Raw genomic sequence first — 20,349 nt, forward strand, 5'->3', positions numbered from 1 at the left:
AGCTCTTGTTAAAGGTTATGGCACACACCTTGAAAACAACATGAAGCACTGTAAATAGTATTTTCTGCATTCCAAGCTACAGAAACTGAACAAATCAAAAGTGTGTTAATTAAATGACTGACTCACTAACCAAGAGTCCAAAAGTGCCATACATATCTAGACTGTAAAATCTGATCCTGCAAACTTCTATATTTGTATGTGTTACAACACATTCTCATGTTTTAATGAAGATTCTAGGATTTGACATCATCTCAGCTAAGAGCCTTAAATTCTCTAGTTTAAGTAACTGTCCTTATTATCACTCTCCTACAACACTTCCTAATACCAAACCTCTCTTTCGTTACAGTGTAGAAACAGATTTCTTAATAGTGTTTTGGGAAAGAACCTTCACAGACTATCACTTGTCAAAGACAGAATACAACACTAAAATAAATGAAGAGATCAGAAAGATAGTAACTAACTGAAAATTCAATGTTTAGTGTTAACTTTATCAGTTCATTTTGTTTCCAGGATAGGAAACACCCCTCACATTGCACTAGAATCCTCCCCACAACCAATTGTGATACAGCAAATGAATCAGTTTCCATTGGAATATTAGGATGATTACCCTGGGAGACAAGTTGGTCATCTGAAAAGCATTTTAAGTTACTTACATAGTTTCTTCATCAATATCATTTTCTTCAGTGTTACTAGTTGCTGTCGAACTAGCTGAAGAGCTGCTACCATCAAGGTGGTTCACCTCATCTTCTCCAGCAAGATCTATATCCAAGTCACCATCAGAGAGCTCATGCTACAGGAAAAACAGAACACATCTTTATAAAAAGAAACATTTCAGTGGCACTTTAATGCATTCACCAAAAGCTATGAACGGAAACCACCTCTCCCCAGACTGTCACACTATCACGCAGGAGTTAGGAGGGTCTCAAAGCACAATAAAGGCTGGTAACAAACACAGAAATTGGATTTTTCAGCTGCAACTTGGAAACTTTTTTGTGGTAGGATCTATTAGCTCTGTTCTGGAACATCTCTCTAATGTCATCTCTCATTGCTAGCTCTCAATTGTGTTATCTCCTACTTCCATCCAGAGGATAATAAATCTAATTTACAGTTCAGAAGTTCATCTATGTTTCTACTGCTATCCTATCATAAAAAGCTACACATAAACAAAGAGCCAGGAAAAAGACAATTCCTACATTAAAGTCTTCATGCTGGATCTTCTCTTCCTCCTCTTCCTTGCTATCTCGCACTAGTCCTGGAGCAGCAACATTCTCAAGTAGTATTTCAGTGCTTTGTCCAGATTTCTTTGATCTTGTTTCTGGACCATCATCATTCTGGGGACTAAGATGAGTGTCTGGAGGTGAAATGCCTCGTGATTTCTGAGTCCGGGAAAGTTCAATCGCAAGTCTCTTAAATATTAGGAGGATACACAAAAGTATACATAGAAAACGACAATGAAGCATCATCATCAAATCAAGTATGTTTGTTCACTTGCATATATACTAGTTTAATAATGCCAACGTCAAACTACCAATAGCAACCCAAATAAACACAACTGTCAAACATGAACATTGTAACCTAAACCAGATAATTTCTGGTCAGTAAAACATGATTTTACATTAATATACATCTCGCTTACTTCTTTAAGGTTATTTATCTGTTGGATGTAACTCGTCTGAGCTGCTTCCAATTGAGCAATGTACCAGTGTTGATCTCGGCACTTTTGGAAAAAGGTCGGCGAGCGCACTTGGAACCTTCAAAGGAACATTTGAAAAGGTTTTTTTTGTTTTTGATTGGTTGGTTGGGGTTTTTTGGTTTGGTTTGGTTTTTATTCCCTGCCCCCCCCACCCCCCAATCCAAAATGCCCTGCATAAGAACATCATACAACCTGAAATCTAGTGATGAAATAAACTTAACAGACAACATATACTTCTATAGTCAGTATCCTGAACACACTGAACAGTAACAGTAAGTATTTTGTAATTGCCTCTCCTACGTGAGAGGTGGTTATCTTCACAAACCAACACTAACAAAATTAACACACTCCAAAGCATTTAACAGGAGCAAGAGTAGGACTGTACAGAGACTATTTGAAGTAGATGGATAAAGCTTCTGTATTTTGTCATAACGTTGCAATTCCCATTGACAGCACTAGTTCTCCTAAAATACAGGCTTCCTTTATTCCCAAAGTTCTCCTATGCTCACTACAACTGTTTCTAAGGAGGGGAAAAGAACACCCTTTTCCTTTAATTTAGTTAGCTACAGATGTCTAACCCAGGCTTATTAGCGTCAAGCATAGCTACTTCTCAAAGAAAGAGATAGTTTCCACAACTCCCTTCTGCATATTTTCTTCCTTAAAGCTTATGACAATGAAATCCATTTATGACAAAACATGTCACAAATTTTTTAAAATTCAATTACTTAATGATTTCCTATTTCAGTAGTAGGTGTGATACTCTGTGAAATGATAGCAGAAGAGAGCCCCACTAAGTTGTCTTCTTTACCTTAGAATCACAGTGTCGTTCTGCCTGTTTAAATAGCCTTCGTTGGCTAGCAAGTCTAAACGAAAGAATCTGTTGTAACCCCAGCATTCTCCAACTTCAAAATCGGAGGCAAACTCTCGAATTATGTTTTTGGTGGGATCATTGGTGGACTGGTGAACCATTTCTACACGGTACTCATACCTACACAGGAGAAGATCACAGGTATTAATACCAAAATAAAGATGTCAGAATTGCAGAATGCGTCAAGTTTAACAGAACTGCACTTCCTGGGAGGCTTGCGTGCCCAGCTGAAGAGGTGACTCAGTCTTAAAATTTTACTGAACACTTACATAAACAGTACAAGGGGGAACAAAGTAGTAATAGGGAGCAGAGTGGTAAACCAACTCTAGGATTGAATACTAGGAGACAGATAACCTTATCAGTTGTTTTGCCAGCTTGCTTTTTGTCTCAAGAAAGCCACTGAGTATCAACAACTTTAAAATATTATCTTTGGGCATGATTCAAAGCTCAACAGACAACAGAAGTCTCACTATTCTTTTCAAGAGGGCTCTGCATCAGTCCCTAGCAATGCTACAGAACTTGAGGTCATTCTTTGCAAACCTCTCCAGATGCTTTGCCACTAGAAAAAAACCAGCTGCTTTTGCTACAGGTTTGCTTACTTGGATGTCTCTGGCAATCCAGCGGACAGCTCCAAGAACACAGACAGGTAGTAGCCCCGTACTACTCCATTTCCATCCTTGAAATAAATAAAATAAGGTAAATAGATTAAAAAAAGAAAGCAAAACCCAGAAAAACAAAACAAAACACGTTGATACACCCTTGAAGCTTAGAAAACAGCCTCGAACAATACAGAATTTGCAGCAGTAATCTACTTTGTATGCTACAGTTTTGATTTTTAGTCTTCTGTGACCTAGAACTCTTACTGTATCTTGAAACATGGAGTTTGCACCTGGAAGCATATATGCAGTCTAGTATTGGTATCTCAGACATCAATCTCAAAACAGAGCTTTAATTACTCTATTAACATTTTAGGGGTTCAATTAAGTGGAAGACTGAATAGACAAACACTTATCAATGTATTGGAAAAACATTTAACATATAGAAAAATCAGTAAAAAAGCTCATAAAAATCTACTTCATTTATTACAGTCCAATTCTTCTCAAATTCTCAACATGGAAACAGCTCAGGTTAAACATTAGTTCTGAAATATTTTACTTATAGCTGCATTTCAAAGCTACTTAATTTTTGAAAGCAGAGCAATTTCTTTAGAAAAAGAAAAAACCATGCAACATGAAAAAGTTAGGTCAGTTAACTGAGAAACAATATTAGAATCACCAGAAATCAAGAAAAAACATGGCAAAACCTCCATCACACTCACCTTGATCAAGGATGAAGAATGGCTCAACTTGAATCCTCTAGGTTGAAGAAACATTTCAACTTACCATTTAAAAAATAAATTTTAATGCCTTCTGACAGCACACCTTGTGTAGTCAATCCTGAATTTACAATACTCTGAAAACCTACACAGGGGTCCACCACCGCATTGCAAGAATACAATTCTGTGCATACATGGGCTTAACAGATTAATCCAGTTCTCTGAAGATGCCATGTAAATCACTAACAAACAAAACTTGTACTCCACCACTAAACCCGTATTTCTCCAAACACAGCTGCAGTAGCAACCAGAGCTTCCTGGCAGCACTGACCAGACTAGTGGACTGTAAAAAGATCACACCTTGTGGGTTAACATTCCAACATTGACAAACATATTGCTTCAGAAATCTGAATATTCAGCCTACTGAAAGGACATTAGTACAACACACACGTTTTAATGTCAGCATTTGAGAACTGGAGGCACAGTAAAACAACTTTAACTAATACCTTGTCCTCCTCCCAACTTCCCAAATAAGTATTATTCATAAACATAAATATGGTAAGTTATTCTGTACCTCAGTTCTGTGAGAAACATCTGCAAAACCCACTCAGACAGAAAGGGTAAAAATATCTATTCTTATGGCATATTGGTAAGACCCATTTTTAATTGCTTTTAAATTAACCAGATTAACTATACTGAGAACACTCATGCTGGATATCTGGCGGCAGAGAGGGGATACTCCAATGGTTGGTGATCAACTCTACAACCATATTACGTTCTTTTCATACTGCTTTTTATATATAACATGAGACGAGACCACCTGATGTTTCCTTACAAAAGAAGCACATGAATGCTGATTAAGTGTTTTGGATGGAATAACAACTCTAGTTGGAAATATAACTCACTGGATAAACTTTTAATCTCCAGCAAAGTCCAGACACTTGAAGAGGTGGACTGTAAACAGGATCAGCTCGCTGACGCAACGTACTATTGAGAAAGGAAAAAAACATTTGCTATTGGGACAAAGCAAAACCCTCCATGACCTAGTAAGCTGCATACACACTTGCACTTTTACACTCTAGAACCATCCTTCTTGCTGCACAGAGCATGTAGCAGCATATGAGGCCCATCCAAAATGTTAAGTGTCCATACAAATATATGTATTCCTTGCAAAATTATCCAATCTTTTTTTAAAAGAGAAAAAACAAGTAGTTTGCCTTTATCATGGAAAACCTTTCTAGCTAACAGTTTAGCTAGGGTTAATTGTTCACCTGGTAAACAAGAGGTTTTTGACTGAATTCCTATAGCTTTGTTCCAACCTAATGGTTTTCTGTAGAGGCTATTCTGCATTTTAAAGAATACTACTCATGTAGACAAGAAGCAGAAAAAGCTTCCCAATATGCACAGTAATTTAAGATACATTCTTACCTGAAGTTTTCCAAGACAAATGTAGTTGAGTCATAGGCTGGAACCAATTCACTGGGGGGGGTAGGAGGGAAATAAATATATTAGAGTTGAATAACATGACATTAAAAATCCCAACTTTTGGAATCTTCAGAAGCATTTAAGATGATTTAGGTCACCAGAGCCACTGAAATTCACTAGGACTACACTGGGTTATTTCAGTACTTCTGAAAATTCCATTTATAAGCCTTCTCCCCAGTACCTCTTCATGTGATATCACACAAGAAAACAAGTATTTTATGTTATGAAGGGAGGAGCAACCAAAAGCATTTAAGAGGATTTGCCCTTTTATCTGTGATGGCTAATAATCTCTTAATATGGTGAATTTTTAATGTAAGACTCCTTGCTAGTTCTAGAAAGGATGAAACTATTGCATGGCTGAAAGCACAAAGCTTAAATGGTTTGTGTTTCAGAGCAGGAGATACCTTACTGCCATTGGAAAATGAACATTCAGATTTAAACCCTCCTCAGAGGGGCATTTAATTATTCTTTTCAGAAAACACGTCAGGAAAAAGAGTTTTGAGATTGCATTTAGAAGCAAACCAAACTGACTTTTGCTAGAGAACACAACATTATTTGAGGAATTCTTTTAAGACCTCCTACTATCAATTTTTTGGAGATGCTTTTCAGCCAGCTAGCCTAAACTCTCAACAGACTTCCTCAGAACTCAGCACTCTTTTTATGAAGAAATGTGCTATGAAGTGATTTTGGCTGTATATTCTGAATTAAGGTGACCTGCAGAGGCATCTCATGAGAGCCTTGCAATTATATACTGAATGACCCAATAATAAGAGAAAAAGGACAAATTGGTAAACTAAGTGTAAAAGAGAAAAAAAAATTGTCAGCTGGAACCCACTGTCCTGACTCCCCAGCAGGGACTACAGACATAGAATAAGGCTTGCTGGAACAGAAAAGCCTACTTGCAGCTTAGGTTACCAAGAGGAGTAAGTTAAGCAGTTTACCATTTTCAGTGTATAAGCCTGGACCCAAATTCAGTCAGAGATATCAAATTTAACACAGAAGTGGACCAAATCATGATACCCCACAGATTACCATTGCCATAGCTCATGTAGCTGTGAAGTATGACCCCCCTTCGCTAGAGGCAGGCATCAGGCAAGCTCTCCAGCAACCTATCTATCAGCCACCTATCAGCCACTCTTTCAAATCCACATGTCAAAATACAGTGGTACTCTCCTGTCCTGGTTTTACAAAAGGCTGACGTACATAAGAATACATCTACCTCCCAGACTCACCGGAACATCCTCCTCCACACAGTGGTACAGTAAAGTGAGAGTTACTCTCCTCTAAGTTACTTTAAACATTTTTTAACAAGCAAAACAAATCTTTGTAAGGTGGCTTTCAGGTTCAAATTACAACAGAAAGGAAACTGAATGCTTACCTTGTGAAGTCTGGGGGGACAGGAGTAGTGACAAATGAGGCCATAGGCTTCCGATGAACCTGCTGGAACATCATCAGAATCTCTGAACTTTTGGATATCAACTCACTCTTACTGCACGATCGTAACTATATGGGGGGAAAAAAAAAGAAGGAAAAAAAATCCTTATGTCATTAGTAGAAACCATAGGTTTTGACCACTTTTGGTTTTAAACAAATAAATTGCATGGCTGTCACAGCTTCAGAAAGATTACCCACAATGCAATGTAAAATGAAGCTTGGAGGGTTTTGGTTGGGGTTTTTTTTGTTTGTTTTCTTCATTTGTTTGGGTTTTATTTCCCTTGAAACTGTCAGCTCTTAAGACTAAGAATTTGCCTATGATAGCGGATGGTCATGTGTTCTAAAATTTCTGTTAGGAATTCTAGTTCTGTCTCAGTCCAAAGCCTGCACAACACATCTGTGAAGTCCTGAATATTTACATTCTACAATGAAAGTTACAGCAACTACTATGTACTTCACTTGGGTTAAACTAAAATATCTATAAGATGTCTGATTAATACTAAGTCACATCTATTACTGTGTTTAGGCAACAATAACAAAGTAAATCAATCTGGAAAGGACACTTTAGCCATTGAGATAATTTGCTCAAATACATCACAACACAGCAATACAAGCTCCTGTGACATTAGACAGTTCTTTTACGTTTTATTTATTCCTTTACTGCTGTATTGCCAAGCACTGTACCTTTTTTTGTCCATCCAAATTTGAACAAAACAAAGCCTATATTATCTTAAATAGCAGGCCAAACCCCCCACTTCAATCCACTTAATTTGAGTTACCTTACAAAAACAGTGTAATAACAAAGGGTTAGGGTTTTTTTCAGATTTAGAAAAAAAACCCAAACCAAACCCAACTAATCTTAGATGCTCCTTGAATAACTAGTACTGTATTTTCTAAACCTCTTTAGTAAAGGAGACAAACCTACTCTGCTTCTTGTTTATACTTTAAACATTGGAAAAACATCTTAAACTTACATTTCAAACTTTGTCAGGCTTAAGTGAGACTAATATGTACGTTTTAAAAACTAATGTTTTTGCTCTAAGTTCTTCAAATAATTATATTACTTTCACAAAAAGAATATGACATTCAAAGCCTCTCTTGACAAAAGACATACATGATGACTTTAAATAAGCAGTAGAGACCTACACAGTTGCCAGATGTCTGCATTTTCCCACAATTTTTTTACTAACTAAACTTTTCCTCCTATTTTTGGAGGAGGAGAGGTCGTGTTTCACTAGCACAAATTTGTTATTATTTTACTGGGTTTTTTTCTGCAAAAGAGAAGCAGATCTGCAGAGGTGCATACACACTGCTCTTCAGGATCTAGAAGGTCCTCACCTGGACTGCAACATAAGTAATTTCTGAATAATGTATAAGCAGAGAGCACCCAGCGACAGAACAGACCAAAAAAAAATGCTGATGCATGGTATGCAGGAGCACCCATCCTCCCGATGTCATCAATTCTTCAACTAAGACATTCCACTACAGGTATGAAATAAGTACAAGTGCAAGGATTATTGCAACACAATAATCACTGATCGGGTGATAAAGCCAGCTTAGCATTCTTACTGAATCAAAAGCAGTGCAGGGAATGAAAAGGAATACAGGACAAGAGGCATCACTCACAAAGAAGCTTAGCCCCCATCTCCAACTTAAAATGTCAAACTGCTGAAAGATAACTACTGGATGCAGTAATGCCTGAAGAAAGAAAACCCTTCTGTTTCCTCAGAGCAAGCAGAAATTGTTCAGGGCAAGTGCAATCAAACTCTGCAGAACTTGAAAATTTCTTTTAAAAAAGCTGAACTTACATAGCTAGAAGCAAGATGAAAAAAGTACTACCATGTCAGCTTCTTGGAAAGACACATGGACAGGAGTGAAAGAACTAGAACCAGTTCAGTTTTCCTCCAAAGCACGAAGAGAAACAGAACATTTTTGGTTATTCTCCATTTATAGCCACCACTATTCATATGCAGTTGGTAGCAGCAGAACTAACAGAATCTACCCACACTGTCTAAATGCTAAGTTACCTTAAACAAACACATAACTGTGTAGTTTTATATAATATTGCTATTAATCCCTGTACTAGTTTTTCAAGCAACAGACGACCGTTCATTATTTCTAGAAGACATACTTGTTTTTAAGAAGAAATTCTGCAACCTAAGGCCACTTAAATGAAAAGATACCCTCAAGAAATATCCATCAATTAATAGTTTAAAAATAAATAAAATGATAAGAAAGGCCGGCTGAGGAGGGATCTATGTAACACTACATTTCAGCTCTTTTCACAATCACCTGATGTTCGACTTCTTGAAGCAGGGATTCCAGAAGTTCAGTTTCTTGAGTAAGCGATGTCTTTTGACCTGTTTAAAGAAAAGACAACATGTTTAAAGAAAAAAAGACATACTCACTGGATTTTAAGAAACTGAGATTTTCTTTTTTTTTTTTTACCTGGAAGCTGCCCCAAAACCTACTCAGGTAAAGGATTTCTAAATATACCAAAGTTGATTGAGAAAGTGTTTTTAAAAGCAAGCTTATATTTTTTAATTAGAGCTGTAGTGAAGAACTGACTTGAGGTTAGGACAGTAATGAAACATTCTGTGTCCCAGAAATGGCAGGTTTGTTGTTTTGGGGTGTTTTTTTGGAAAAAAAAAAAAAAAAAAAAAAAAAAAGCAGGTTTGACTTCACTGAATTTGCTGTCATCCACACAAGCCTCTTTTATATTAGCTGACACTTTTCTCCTAAAAGCCACTATTTCTCTTGACTTGGTTGTTTAAGTGTTTTCTTTACAAAAAAGAACAAACAATGTTTAAATGTGTTTGTGTATTTCAATTAACATGAAGACCATGATGAGAAAGAATAAAAACCTAAGTCACATTTGTCAGTTTTCTATCATGGAGATTTACTTTGTCTCTGTCATAGATTACATACCTGAAGAGTATTTGGCAATTGTTAGAAGAAAAAAAAAAAAAAAAAGAAAAAAAGGTATTACATGGACAAAATGTTAACCAGACATTCTATCACAGCTTTAAGACTGCTCTTTACAGTACTGGTATTTTAGTACACACAAAAACAAATCTTGTGACTGATTACTGTATTCAATATAGGCACAAAATATGCATGAATGCACGAATCCTGGATTTAACTTAAAGCAAACATGTTAAAGTACTGACATGAATTTGAAGAGGAATTTGAAACATAGCTAATATATATTTATTATGTTGTTTTGGTTTTAATGGAAATTAACCAAGAAATAAATGCAAGCATTATCAAAGCTAGGGACATTTTCCAAGCATGAACTTTTCAGGTTTTCTTTGGGTGGGTGGCAGGGAGAGAGGGTTGATATGTGTCTCTGTGTGTGAAGATTTCAAGCATCAGAAACATTTTCAGCACAGCTATTTTACTGCCTTATTTTTACTTCCAAGACAAGTACATGGATACAAGGTCAAGGATCTATTTGTCGGTGTACTTTGATCTACCGGTGGCATACCTTGCAAAACTAAGGTCGTAAGTATAACATTTCAAGAGTGTCTAAAGAAACTGATATCCCAAGAAGATGTCATGTTTAGTATGTGCTCCTATCAATGCATTATGGAAATGAAAGCACACATGGAATAACCAAGGCACAGATGCAAATTAGCTGAGCAAAGCATACAGAGTTATAGCCAACTGAGGAATATTCTGTCCTTCTCGCTGAAAACTACACTTAATTTTTAGCAGTGTTGCTTTAGGAGAGCTGAAGTGACCAGTCCCTGGGTAGCAAAAGTGTCAGGAACCAAAATAGCAGCTCTGATTCCAGATGCCATGTTCTTCATTTGCAGACAAGGCTGCCTGTATGCATGGATCCAAACTTGCTCACCAGACATCTCATACAGACTTCTAATTTTTAAAATTACATTAAAAGAAGTATATATTACAAAGATGTCAAATTACAGAGGTGGACTTCTTTGCTAACACAAATGGTGGTATAAAAACACTTCAGGTGAAAGGTACTAAACATCTTCCAATTAGGTGGAAGTGTTCCTCAAGTTATTATACAAGAGTTTCTAACAAAACACAACCAGGTTACATCTAACAACTTAGAACTGTATCACAGTAACTACATAATTAAATAAAAGCGTTGCTGTAGGCAGAAGTTGTCTGTCAGCAGTTAACCTACTTAACACCACAAAGTGGGTAAGGAGTCATACGCCCAGGGCAAGAAAGTTTCTCAACAGATCTACACATTGTTAATATATTTCTCATACTCATAATAGATCAGGCAAATACCTACCCATTAATGTTATGAGCTTATTCTTCAGCTGAGTATCTAACCGGGCAATCATCATCTCCACTGCATTCCTGATTTCCCGAACTCGTTCATCCTTTGCACTACGCACTGCCTCCACATTCCTCTCCTAAAACAGGGTTCAGGAAAAACATGCACAAAAACAAAGCTTTCACACTTTTGCATGTTTCACTCATTTACGCGTTGACTCCATTCTTTCAGATCCCAGAAATGCCTAGGCCTCCCTAGAGTCCGCTCCAGCCCTATTTTTCTATGAGGGAAAAAAAAAAAAAAAGTAATCCTGGTCTTACTGAAGCTTGAATTTTCAGAATAAGAAAACAGAAATGTGTTTTCAGATGAGCTGCATTACAGGCTATTCCTGCTGCCAGCTGTAAATATCCTTTGACTTTTACTGAATACATAAGCGTGCCCTCTGGTGGGTGACCACAGGTTAACAGTAAAGTTGAGCAACATTTTCTCATACATAGAGATTTGTCATATGGGGATTATTTACAATCAAAATTTGTAAATACAACTGCCAGTTTCTCTTCTGTAACTTGGGCAGCACAGAAAAGTTACCTTCTTGGTAACAAGAACAGTAATTTGATAAAAATTGTGCTCTTCACCCTGGAAGGTGAAGGCCACCATCCTCTCAACATTTCAGTCACATTTAAGCTGAAGCAGAGCTAACCTACCACAGCATGTGGCAAACAACTACCTGAATAATAGCATAGACAAAAACCATACGGAAACTTGTTTAAAAAACCCTTATTTTATCTGCACAGAGATTATACAATAAATGTAACAGCATTCAGCAGAACACAAAAATAATCCTTCCTAAAATACAAGAAATTGTATTGAATTGTTAGAATTCCCACTGAAACTGTCGAAGCTGAACATGTGGATATTTGGATATCTAACTCATTTACCCTCATGGGGAAGAAAAAGGAGAGTAACAAACTTCAAATCTCTAACTGGTGAGCTGCTTTACAGCCCATCCTGTAGGCTCAAATATACTTATAGTTTATTCTCCTAAAGAAAGGAAAATAAGCTTTATTAGAATAAAGCATTTTTATACTTGTTTAGCATGGCAGACTGCACTTTTGTAAGTGTTGACAAAAAAAGTCTTTCAGAGAACTGCGCAACTCTAGCTTTTATATAGCATAGACCCAAAGAAAAATTCCCTGTTAGCTAAGTCACATCATCTTCTGTCTGGCAACTACAAAACCAGTATTGAGAATATGTTCATCTTTCCACATTGTATAAAAAGAGTATAACTAAAAAGTAAAAATACCTGTCTATGGGATAATCTGATTACCTTCACAGAAGCAACAGCTTCTAAACAGATACTGAAAACATCATGAGCATATGAAATGGCATACTACAGGAAAACTTCAACATTATCTTGGACTGATTTCTTACCACTTCTTGCACCAAACTGATCAATTCCATGAGTCTTCTCCGAAGCTTTGCCACTTCTTCATTTACTTTTGTGACATGTTGCTCATAGATTTCTGCCAGTGGCTTAAAAGTATGTCCTCCATGCTGTTAAAAAAGAAAAAGGGAGGGGAGGAGGTGGAGAATAATAGAGCATCATCTCATTTTAACTTTATTCCACTCCTATTAAATTACTGGAAGAGAGGGGAAGAAAGCCGCCTAGTGTATCACTCATTTTGGAAAAGTTCCAAAGCAGATTGTATGTAGGAAGTCTGTCTTTCACTTCCCTTCATAAGAAGTCAAGAATTTGGCTTTCATACCATCAAAGCTTCCTGTCAAGAGTTATTTGGAGCCTCAACAGTCCTCCAAAAATAAACTGCTTCATTCACTGTGCAATTCTCTAACAAATCAAATAACGCTAGAAGGGTTATTTTATTCTTATTATTAAAACACCCTTCCCAAAGCACACTGTTAACCATTCATACTCCAAACAGCAGCCTCTCCTTGGAATTCTCAACTGAAAGCGTAATAAACAGTATGGTGAACTGTGCTACTAATACAGCTTTGAAGACATTCAAGATTACAGGCCATGATGTTTAAATAACCTAAGTGTTATCTGTATTTTCTGAGCCTGTAAAATTCTCAGCACCACCTACAGATTGTCCAAGACATCATGAAGTTTATAACAAGGAAGGTAATTCTGACCTCCTTTTGGCAAAAATTCAATTTGCTTCTCTAATTATAAACAGAAGGTATCGCATTTCACAACCAATGGTCACATTAAATTATAAATACATGTACAACTACAGTATTTGCATGGCAATTCAATAGCCATAACAACAGTTTCATAGCATTTCTATTTCTTCAAACTAGTGTCAAACATAAAGCTTGCGGTCTCTTATTGTAGCATACTATGTGCATATAAGCAAGCAAGTCTCCTCTTACCATTCCTCCCCAAAGCGCACACTGGTGGCAGATACACTTCTTACAAGTCCAGCAGAAAACACTAAGCTTTTCATGATGATTTTCACACCTTAAACGAAAAATACACATATCAACAGAAAATAGCTATGAATTTTCTGCAAACTCAATTTAACATTTTCACTTGTTTTGCTGCCTGATACAGAGAGTAAAGCACAAAACATCAGTATAGCTTTGCAAGAGTACTACTTGTATTCAGTAAATATCTTTTGTAAAATAAACATCGCTCTTAGTATTCTCTCAGGTAGTACTTCACAGAGATAAAGTACATTACTAAAACTGGATTTCTACCCAGCAGATAAAGGATATCGTCAACAAATCAAGCTCAGAATCCTAGAAGTTAATATTTCACATCATTAAAATCCTAATCATACACTACCTAAAGTAACCACAGAGCAATGGCTCATAAGCTTTTTAGAAAAAAAAATTATCTTTGTCAGTTCTTAAAATTTCAGGAACAGCATCAATCAACAAACTGAGCACAGACCAGGCCAGACCTAAAATACATGTCTCTCCCCTCCCCCTCCATTAGGATTCAGGAACTTGGGGAGGAGGCAGGCATAGAACACATAATTAGTCCCTGTCCATTTTTCAATGCTGCTTCTCACACTTTTCTCCCCTAAATCTCCGGCATGTATCTTCAAACACATAACAGCACCGGTAATGGGATAAAACCAGGAGAAAAGCCTGCTGAAAAAGTACTGACAGTTGCTCCTAGGAAGAGAATATATCAGAAAATACAGGAGGCTCCAAAGACAAGGAAGGAGAATGAACAGCAGTAACGTGACAGATACAGCAGCAGTACTGCTTTCTGTGGGACTTTATGTATTTTCTTTGATCTCAAACTGAGTTTATCAATTACATTTTTGCTAGGGACTAGAAGACATCTTCTCAGAACAGCTTCTCTGCTTTTATGTGCTGAGATACCAAACCAGTACCCATAGTCTTAATGGGACTGCCAAATGAGCAAGCTGTTAAGAGACAACTTACTTCAGATGTATGGTCATTAAGAAGGGCTAAGAGCCTTAAGAAGTATTACTACCCTTCATGTTTCCCATATCTCTCATTTACTATACTGAGTCAAACTAGAAATAGTAGTAGTTTGCTAGTCAAAGACACTGAAGAGCTTTTCTCCTTCCATTACGTACGACAGAAATTAACTCCAACTTTTAGTCGATACATTGAGCACAAATCAGCTTTTAAGTTATCAGTTTGTTCCCTGATTTTAATAATAAGCTGAAATTAAAAGCCCACTGATATAAGGCAAACTGCAAAACGCTTTATGTGAAGAATGCTCCATTTACTTGTCTTTTTCATTTTCTTCATGCTTTGTGAGATTGCACAGTTGAAGTGTATCAAGCTGTTGTGTGACCTCTTCTGCCCAACGACAGTTTACAAGCTCTCGTAGCTGCAGCGGGGCTCTGCAAGAAGCATGGCTAGAGTTAGAGCAAGAACTTAGCTCCAGGAGCTAAAACAGAAGCATTGAAGTGAATTCAGTTAATCAATTCTACACTATTGGAAAAGTCATAGCCAAAAAGCTGAAGCTGCAGTAGTTATTTAAAAAAAAAAAAGTTTTAAGTCGATTTGCTCATTTGGGGGTTGGGTGGAGGCAGGAACCACAATGAACCACCCCACAATGACATACAGAATAGCTACATGGGGAACCCAAGAACTATTTCCAGACTTCTTGATAGGCTCCTGCATAATGCTGGACAAATAATTCCATTTCTCAGTGCTTCTTCAATTTCTCTCATTATTCAACTATCCTCACTGCAGTGCTTCAATTATCACCTTTGTAAAATGTAGATATATTTACCTCCTTACAAGCATTTTAGAGCTACTGATCAAATACTTCAATAGCTGAATATTTTAAAAGTTCTGCAGAAATGGTTGGTTAGTTGTTTTTTAAATACCTCCCTTCCCTTAGGGGAAAAAATATGCTACCTTCCAATTTTTGGTTTATCAAGAGCTAGAACGGCTAGGTACTCAAGAACTAGAAGTGCTAAGGAGTGCCAAGGCTTGGGAGGATGGGGTGGGGCATTGTATTAAAAAAACAAAACAAACAATACATTGTAGCTACCTCTCAGACAATTCTGCAACACAAAGTAAGTCTCACAAATTATAGGTATAAATACACATTTCAGACTGAAAACTGAACTTGCTGGTCTCTGACTCTCGCCAGAAGAATATGAAGAGTTGGGAATACCATCTAGTTATTCTTATTACACCAACCACGTGCACCAAAACCAGTAGTGTAATGGGAGAAGAACAAAGATCTTGCTTAGCTTGTCCCAAAAGTAGAACATATTTTAAAGTAAGTATTACACCAGGGTAAACTTTTATAGTAACAGCAGGCAGGCCTCAAAAATCAAGCTTACAAATATAGTGCAACTGCACTGAAAAAAGATCTATCATAACAGGACAGTACACCTAATTCCTGATAATTTATTTCTGATATTAAGAATACCTTACCTACAATGAGGGCACTGAGCTCTTTGTTCAGTCAGCCAACGCTATGAAGGAAAAAGGAAAAACATTTTTAAAGAGACTGTGAGAACTGCAAGCAAGTACATTCTATCGTTAATTAGGAGTTACTTCTTTTTATTACCATCTTTCTATACTTTTTCCTTTTTTTTTTTTTACAGATTTGTAATTTAACTGTTCAACCACTTAGTCACAGCAGAAGCTGCTATTTGTATCTTAGTAACAAAGCAACGACTTTTCTTTAGATGTCAAAGACACTTCAGTTATAATTATACAATGAATTTTAAGGAACCAAATATTCCATTAAAAACCACACACCCGGTGCTGACTCCCATAGTCATAGACTAAAGGGCATGTTTCAACAAAAGAAAGCAAAAGATAAAGTATCTTTTTTGGAGCCTGTTATTAGTCTTCAAGGTAACTTACTTCTTCCTCTCAAGCTATTTATATGCAAGTTAGATACCCGCAGTTCGATGATCAAATCCACAAGGACCCTCTGAAAGTTTTTTTTCCAGAAAGCTCCCAAGACAAGTAGCTGAGGAAAGAACTTCACCTGCCCACTACACCTCACAAGTGTAAAAGCTCAGCAGTTGAAGGGCTTGTATTTGTCAGCTCACTACTACATTTAAAGCTTCTCATGAATAATCTCTCACCACCCAGCAATGGTATGTCATCCAACATTCTTAATAGGTAGCATGAATCCTTCACATATAGATCTTGCCAGAGCTTTCAAAGCAAATGATGATTGTTCCAGCTTCTGGAAATACTACCCGAGGTCTGAAAACCTTGGCTGAACCCTCCCCACTACGCTAACACGTAACAGCGCCTGGAGTTGGAACTGAAGTGTTATGCATTGGTAACCATGACCTTAATAAATGAACTGAGGTATTTCAGATGCTGCTTCAGCCTGCTATACCAGACTCCCTTGAGGAAGATGTAGCCCATATCTGATCATATCATACTGGCTTGGTAAGCATTTTAAAACATCTCAAATATGACAAGAGGTGATGTTATGACCTTCCAGTGCTCCATACTGACAGATGCAAAGTCAGCATTTGATTCCTGTCCCAGCTTTTGTCTTCCATACAGGCATCACTGACTCTCAAAAGATGCTAAAGAAGGGATCGTTATATGTCTGTTTCTTAAAAGCAATTATTCCAGATAGTCCCTATAATTAGCACTACTGAATGCAATGCACAGACTGCCTGTTTTTTTCCTCAGGTTGTCATAAAAGATTTTGAAAGGGAAACTAAAGAGCACAGAGCAGGAAAAAGGAATCCTTGGAACTCCAGGAAAAGGGGCAAGAAAGAAGCAAGAGCATGTTCACAAGATCAGTAGGTTTTAAGTTCATATATTTGCAAGAATAAACTATAATAAGCAAACTCACCCGAATACAACTGAAACAGCACAGCTTGGAGCAATGAGGACACAGACGTGCATCACGCAATTTCTCCATACAAATAAAACATCGGAATACTTCAGCAATGCTCTGCAAAGGGTAGATTATCGCTATTGTTAAGCCACACACTTGAAACATATCAGAGTTGCATTTATTTTCCAGGCAGAGTGCCAGGTTTCATAAATGCAGTCCCATTCGAAACAGCTACGGAGAGCGCACCTCAGAGCCAGATGCTAAGTCAAACACCATGGCTCCCCTCCCCACTTTCTCCTACGCTACACCAGCTCTTAGCACCCATTTTATAACACTGTTCTTCTTCTTCAAGGAATAGTTTGTCCGGTGTATCTTTTTCCAAGAGGGCCTTTCTGCAGCCAAGATATTATTCCTGCTTGTGATCACATGGGATTGAACAGTTGCCAAAAGAAACTGTGATGCACCTGCAGATTCTGAACCCACGAGTTTCAATGTACTGGCACTAATTAATTCAAAAGCATGGTAAGTGCACATATGTGTTATACAGAATGCTAACGAGAGGGGTTGAATTGGATGGGGTGGATTTTTTAATTTTATAAGACCTGCATTCTTTTAAGGTCTACCATTAGCACTAGCACCACAGTTTCTACACCCCCTCACGCCCCACCTTATTAATCGTGGGCAACAAAAATACATTTTAACATATGTTTTTACTATATCCATTTGAAGAGAGAAGCATTTTGTTCTAGAATACAACCACCTCATCCCTCTCCATTCTCAAAATGAGAAAGGTATTTTCAAATGCCAAGCTACGTTTGCTTTCTGTATCAACAGATTTTTCACTGATAAAAGAGTTTTACATTCTGTATTGTACAAGAGTTAGATCCCTTCTGGCTTTAACTACGGAACTTTGAAAGATTCTTCAGATGGGCTATTTTTTCCCCTGCACAGTTGAAATTATAAATCAGCACAAAAGGGAGGCATTCTCTTCAACTTACACCACAATATCTCCCATACATTAGCACCTTCTTTAATGGTTGCAAACCATTAAAAGGCAATACACGGGTTTATGGGAAGTTATCACACAAGGTCTTTTAAATTCTTCTCCTATTCGGCTGCCATTAATACGGACCACAGCAATGCGTGCAAGCTGCCCAGGTTACAGACAGACACCACTGAGTATTGCGCCTTCACGCACGCCAAGACGGGTTCCGTCAGCGCCAGGTCTCCATCCCCCTCCGACGCTCCTCCAGTTTATTTTTCTAACCCTGACTACGTAAAATAACTGCGTGTCACCTAGAAATACCACCTCTTTACATCCTGCTTCCTTTCTACCCAGCTCCTCAGTGCACAGACGAGCCAAGCTCCCTCCCATGCGCATCCCTGCCCACCGCAGAGCTGCCATCTGTTTTCCGCCTCTCGGGCCGCCCGTAGCTCGGTACCGCTTGGCCTCTCTCCCCTCACACAAGGGAGGGGGGAACCTGTCGAGGGCTCCGCGGCCCCGCCGCCACCCGCCCAGACCCGTAAACAGGTCAGGCCGCCCTGCCCCACCACTCCCGCCGGAGAGGCCCGGCCCCACCGCTCTCCATCCCCCGCCGAGGAGAAGAGGTGCGGCCGCCGCGCCTGCTCCCCCTCACGGCCTGAGGGACGGGGCCCCCCCGGGGGAGGCAGCGCTCCCCCCCCACACACAGCCCTTCCCGCCTCCCTGAGGGAGCGCGAGCGCAGCCGCCCCAACCGCCGCCCAAGCCGCTCACCTCCACGCTCTGCTCGTCCATGGCCGCGGCTCCACCGCCGGCGGGGAAGGGAAGGCTCTCCCCGGCCCCTCTTCCCTACCGCACAAGCCCCGGGGAGGGGGTGAAGAGCGTTAAGGCGCGGGGTGGAGAAAAGGCTTAAGAGCCGCCGGGCAGAGGCTGCGCCCGACCCCGGCCATGTTCGCGGGGAGCGGGGCAGCTCCTCCCTCCGCCAACCCGCCCTGCGGCCGCTGAGGGGAGGCGGCGCTTAACCGCCGCACCCGTACTGCGCAGGCGCGATGCCCGCCCGCCGTCACGGGGCGTGGTGGCAGCTCCCTGTCAGCGGCGGCCGGAGCGGAGCCCGTGAGGCGGGCGGGAGGTTCCCGCCGCGGACCCGGTCACTGCTCGGGGGATCCGCCGTCCCTCAGTCCGCGGCTCTGAAGGAGGGTTGGGGGGAGCTGGAAGGGTCCCGGCGGGCAGCGGCGCTCCCGGCTGGGAAAGCGGGAGAGGGGTGGTGGTTGAGGAGCCGCCGGCCGCGGGCAGGTGCGGGCAGCAGCACCGCAGGGCTCGAACGGAGATGTAGGGCGAGGGGACGGCGTTGCTTTCTCTGAGGAATTTGCAGGCAAAAAAAGCTTTGCCCTCAGTGAGTCGGTGCTGGCGACGGTATTTCAGGAGTAGGCAGCGCTAAACAAAATCTAGCTGCAGGGATCGATTTTCCACGCCTGGCACGGCTTCAGAAACAAAGGTAACGCTCCTCAGGGCTGCGGCCGCAGTTAAATTACGCGCAGCACAGTCGTTTACCCGCTAACAGGTATCTTTAATTGTTTTAGCCAGATTTCACTAATAAATTAAATATTTAACGCTGTTGAAAGGAGCAAGGGTAAGGATCGAGTCCTGCGCTGAAAATGGATCAATACGATTAAGTCTAAATGCTTCAATATTAAATCAGTGTGTGAAGCGATAGCAGCCTTGTAGGTAAAAGGGCACACTCAGCAGCAGACATCATAAAATCAAGTTATCCCTGTCGTTTCCTCCCCTTTCTTTTTCGATACACAACCTGTTCCCCTGCCCAACAAACTCTAAATAGACCAACCAGTTCATTGATGAGTTCAGAAATCAGCCTTCCCTTCTGAACGGCACTAATCTAAATTTCTCTCCTTTTGACAGCCATCATTTTTCACAAAAACTATAGGAACCTAGTAAACTTCAGGTATCTTACTCTCTCAAATTAGGCTGAAGTAAACCTAAAAACATTAAACATAAGAAAAAAAATCCCTTTTTTACAG

General features: G+C 39.4%; 1 protein-coding gene across 8 annotated transcripts in view; it reads right to left on the reverse strand.

The window, feature by feature from the left end:
* Window positions 1-19,152, reverse strand: part of TRIM37 (tripartite motif containing 37) — a 30,951-nt gene extending 11,799 nt beyond the window's left edge. For 6 of the 8 annotated variants that reach the window (XR_774763.1, XR_774764.1, XR_774765.1 and 3 more), the window contains exons 1-16: window positions 19,088-19,124; window positions 17,349-17,450; window positions 15,950-15,990; window positions 14,782-14,898; window positions 13,442-13,529; window positions 12,482-12,604; window positions 11,066-11,189; window positions 9,088-9,155; window positions 6,740-6,864; window positions 5,305-5,355; window positions 4,782-4,863; window positions 3,161-3,237; window positions 2,502-2,681; window positions 1,637-1,751; window positions 1,194-1,406; window positions 654-790 (exon numbers count right to left, since the gene is read on the reverse strand). Coding sequence is in view for 5 of the 8 variants with exons in the window: in XM_010573756.1 (XP_010572058.1) it covers window positions 654-790; window positions 1,194-1,406; window positions 1,637-1,751; window positions 2,502-2,681; window positions 3,161-3,237; window positions 4,782-4,863; window positions 5,305-5,355; window positions 6,740-6,864; window positions 9,088-9,155; window positions 11,066-11,189; window positions 12,482-12,604; window positions 13,442-13,529; window positions 14,782-14,898; window positions 15,950-15,990; window positions 17,349-17,450; window positions 19,088-19,108 (1,664 nt within the window). In the remaining 3 variants the exon portion in view is untranslated. Of the gene's footprint in view, window positions 1-653; window positions 791-1,193; window positions 1,407-1,636; window positions 1,752-2,501; window positions 2,682-3,160; window positions 3,238-4,781; window positions 4,864-5,304; window positions 5,356-6,739; window positions 6,865-9,087; window positions 9,156-11,065; window positions 11,190-12,481; window positions 12,605-13,441; window positions 13,530-14,781; window positions 14,899-15,949; window positions 15,991-17,348; window positions 17,451-19,087 lie in introns of all 8 variants that reach the window. The other 2 variants (XM_010573754.1, XM_010573757.1) reach the window with 2 other exon arrangements.
* Between the last annotated feature and the right edge of the window lie 1,197 nt (window positions 19,153-20,349).

Source organism: Haliaeetus leucocephalus, unplaced genomic scaffold (assembly GCF_000737465.1).
Source record: "Haliaeetus leucocephalus isolate CR32 unplaced genomic scaffold, Haliaeetus_leucocephalus-4.0 Scaffold395, whole genome shotgun sequence".
In the NCBI taxonomy this organism is placed as follows: domain Eukaryota; kingdom Metazoa; phylum Chordata; class Aves; order Accipitriformes; family Accipitridae; genus Haliaeetus; species Haliaeetus leucocephalus.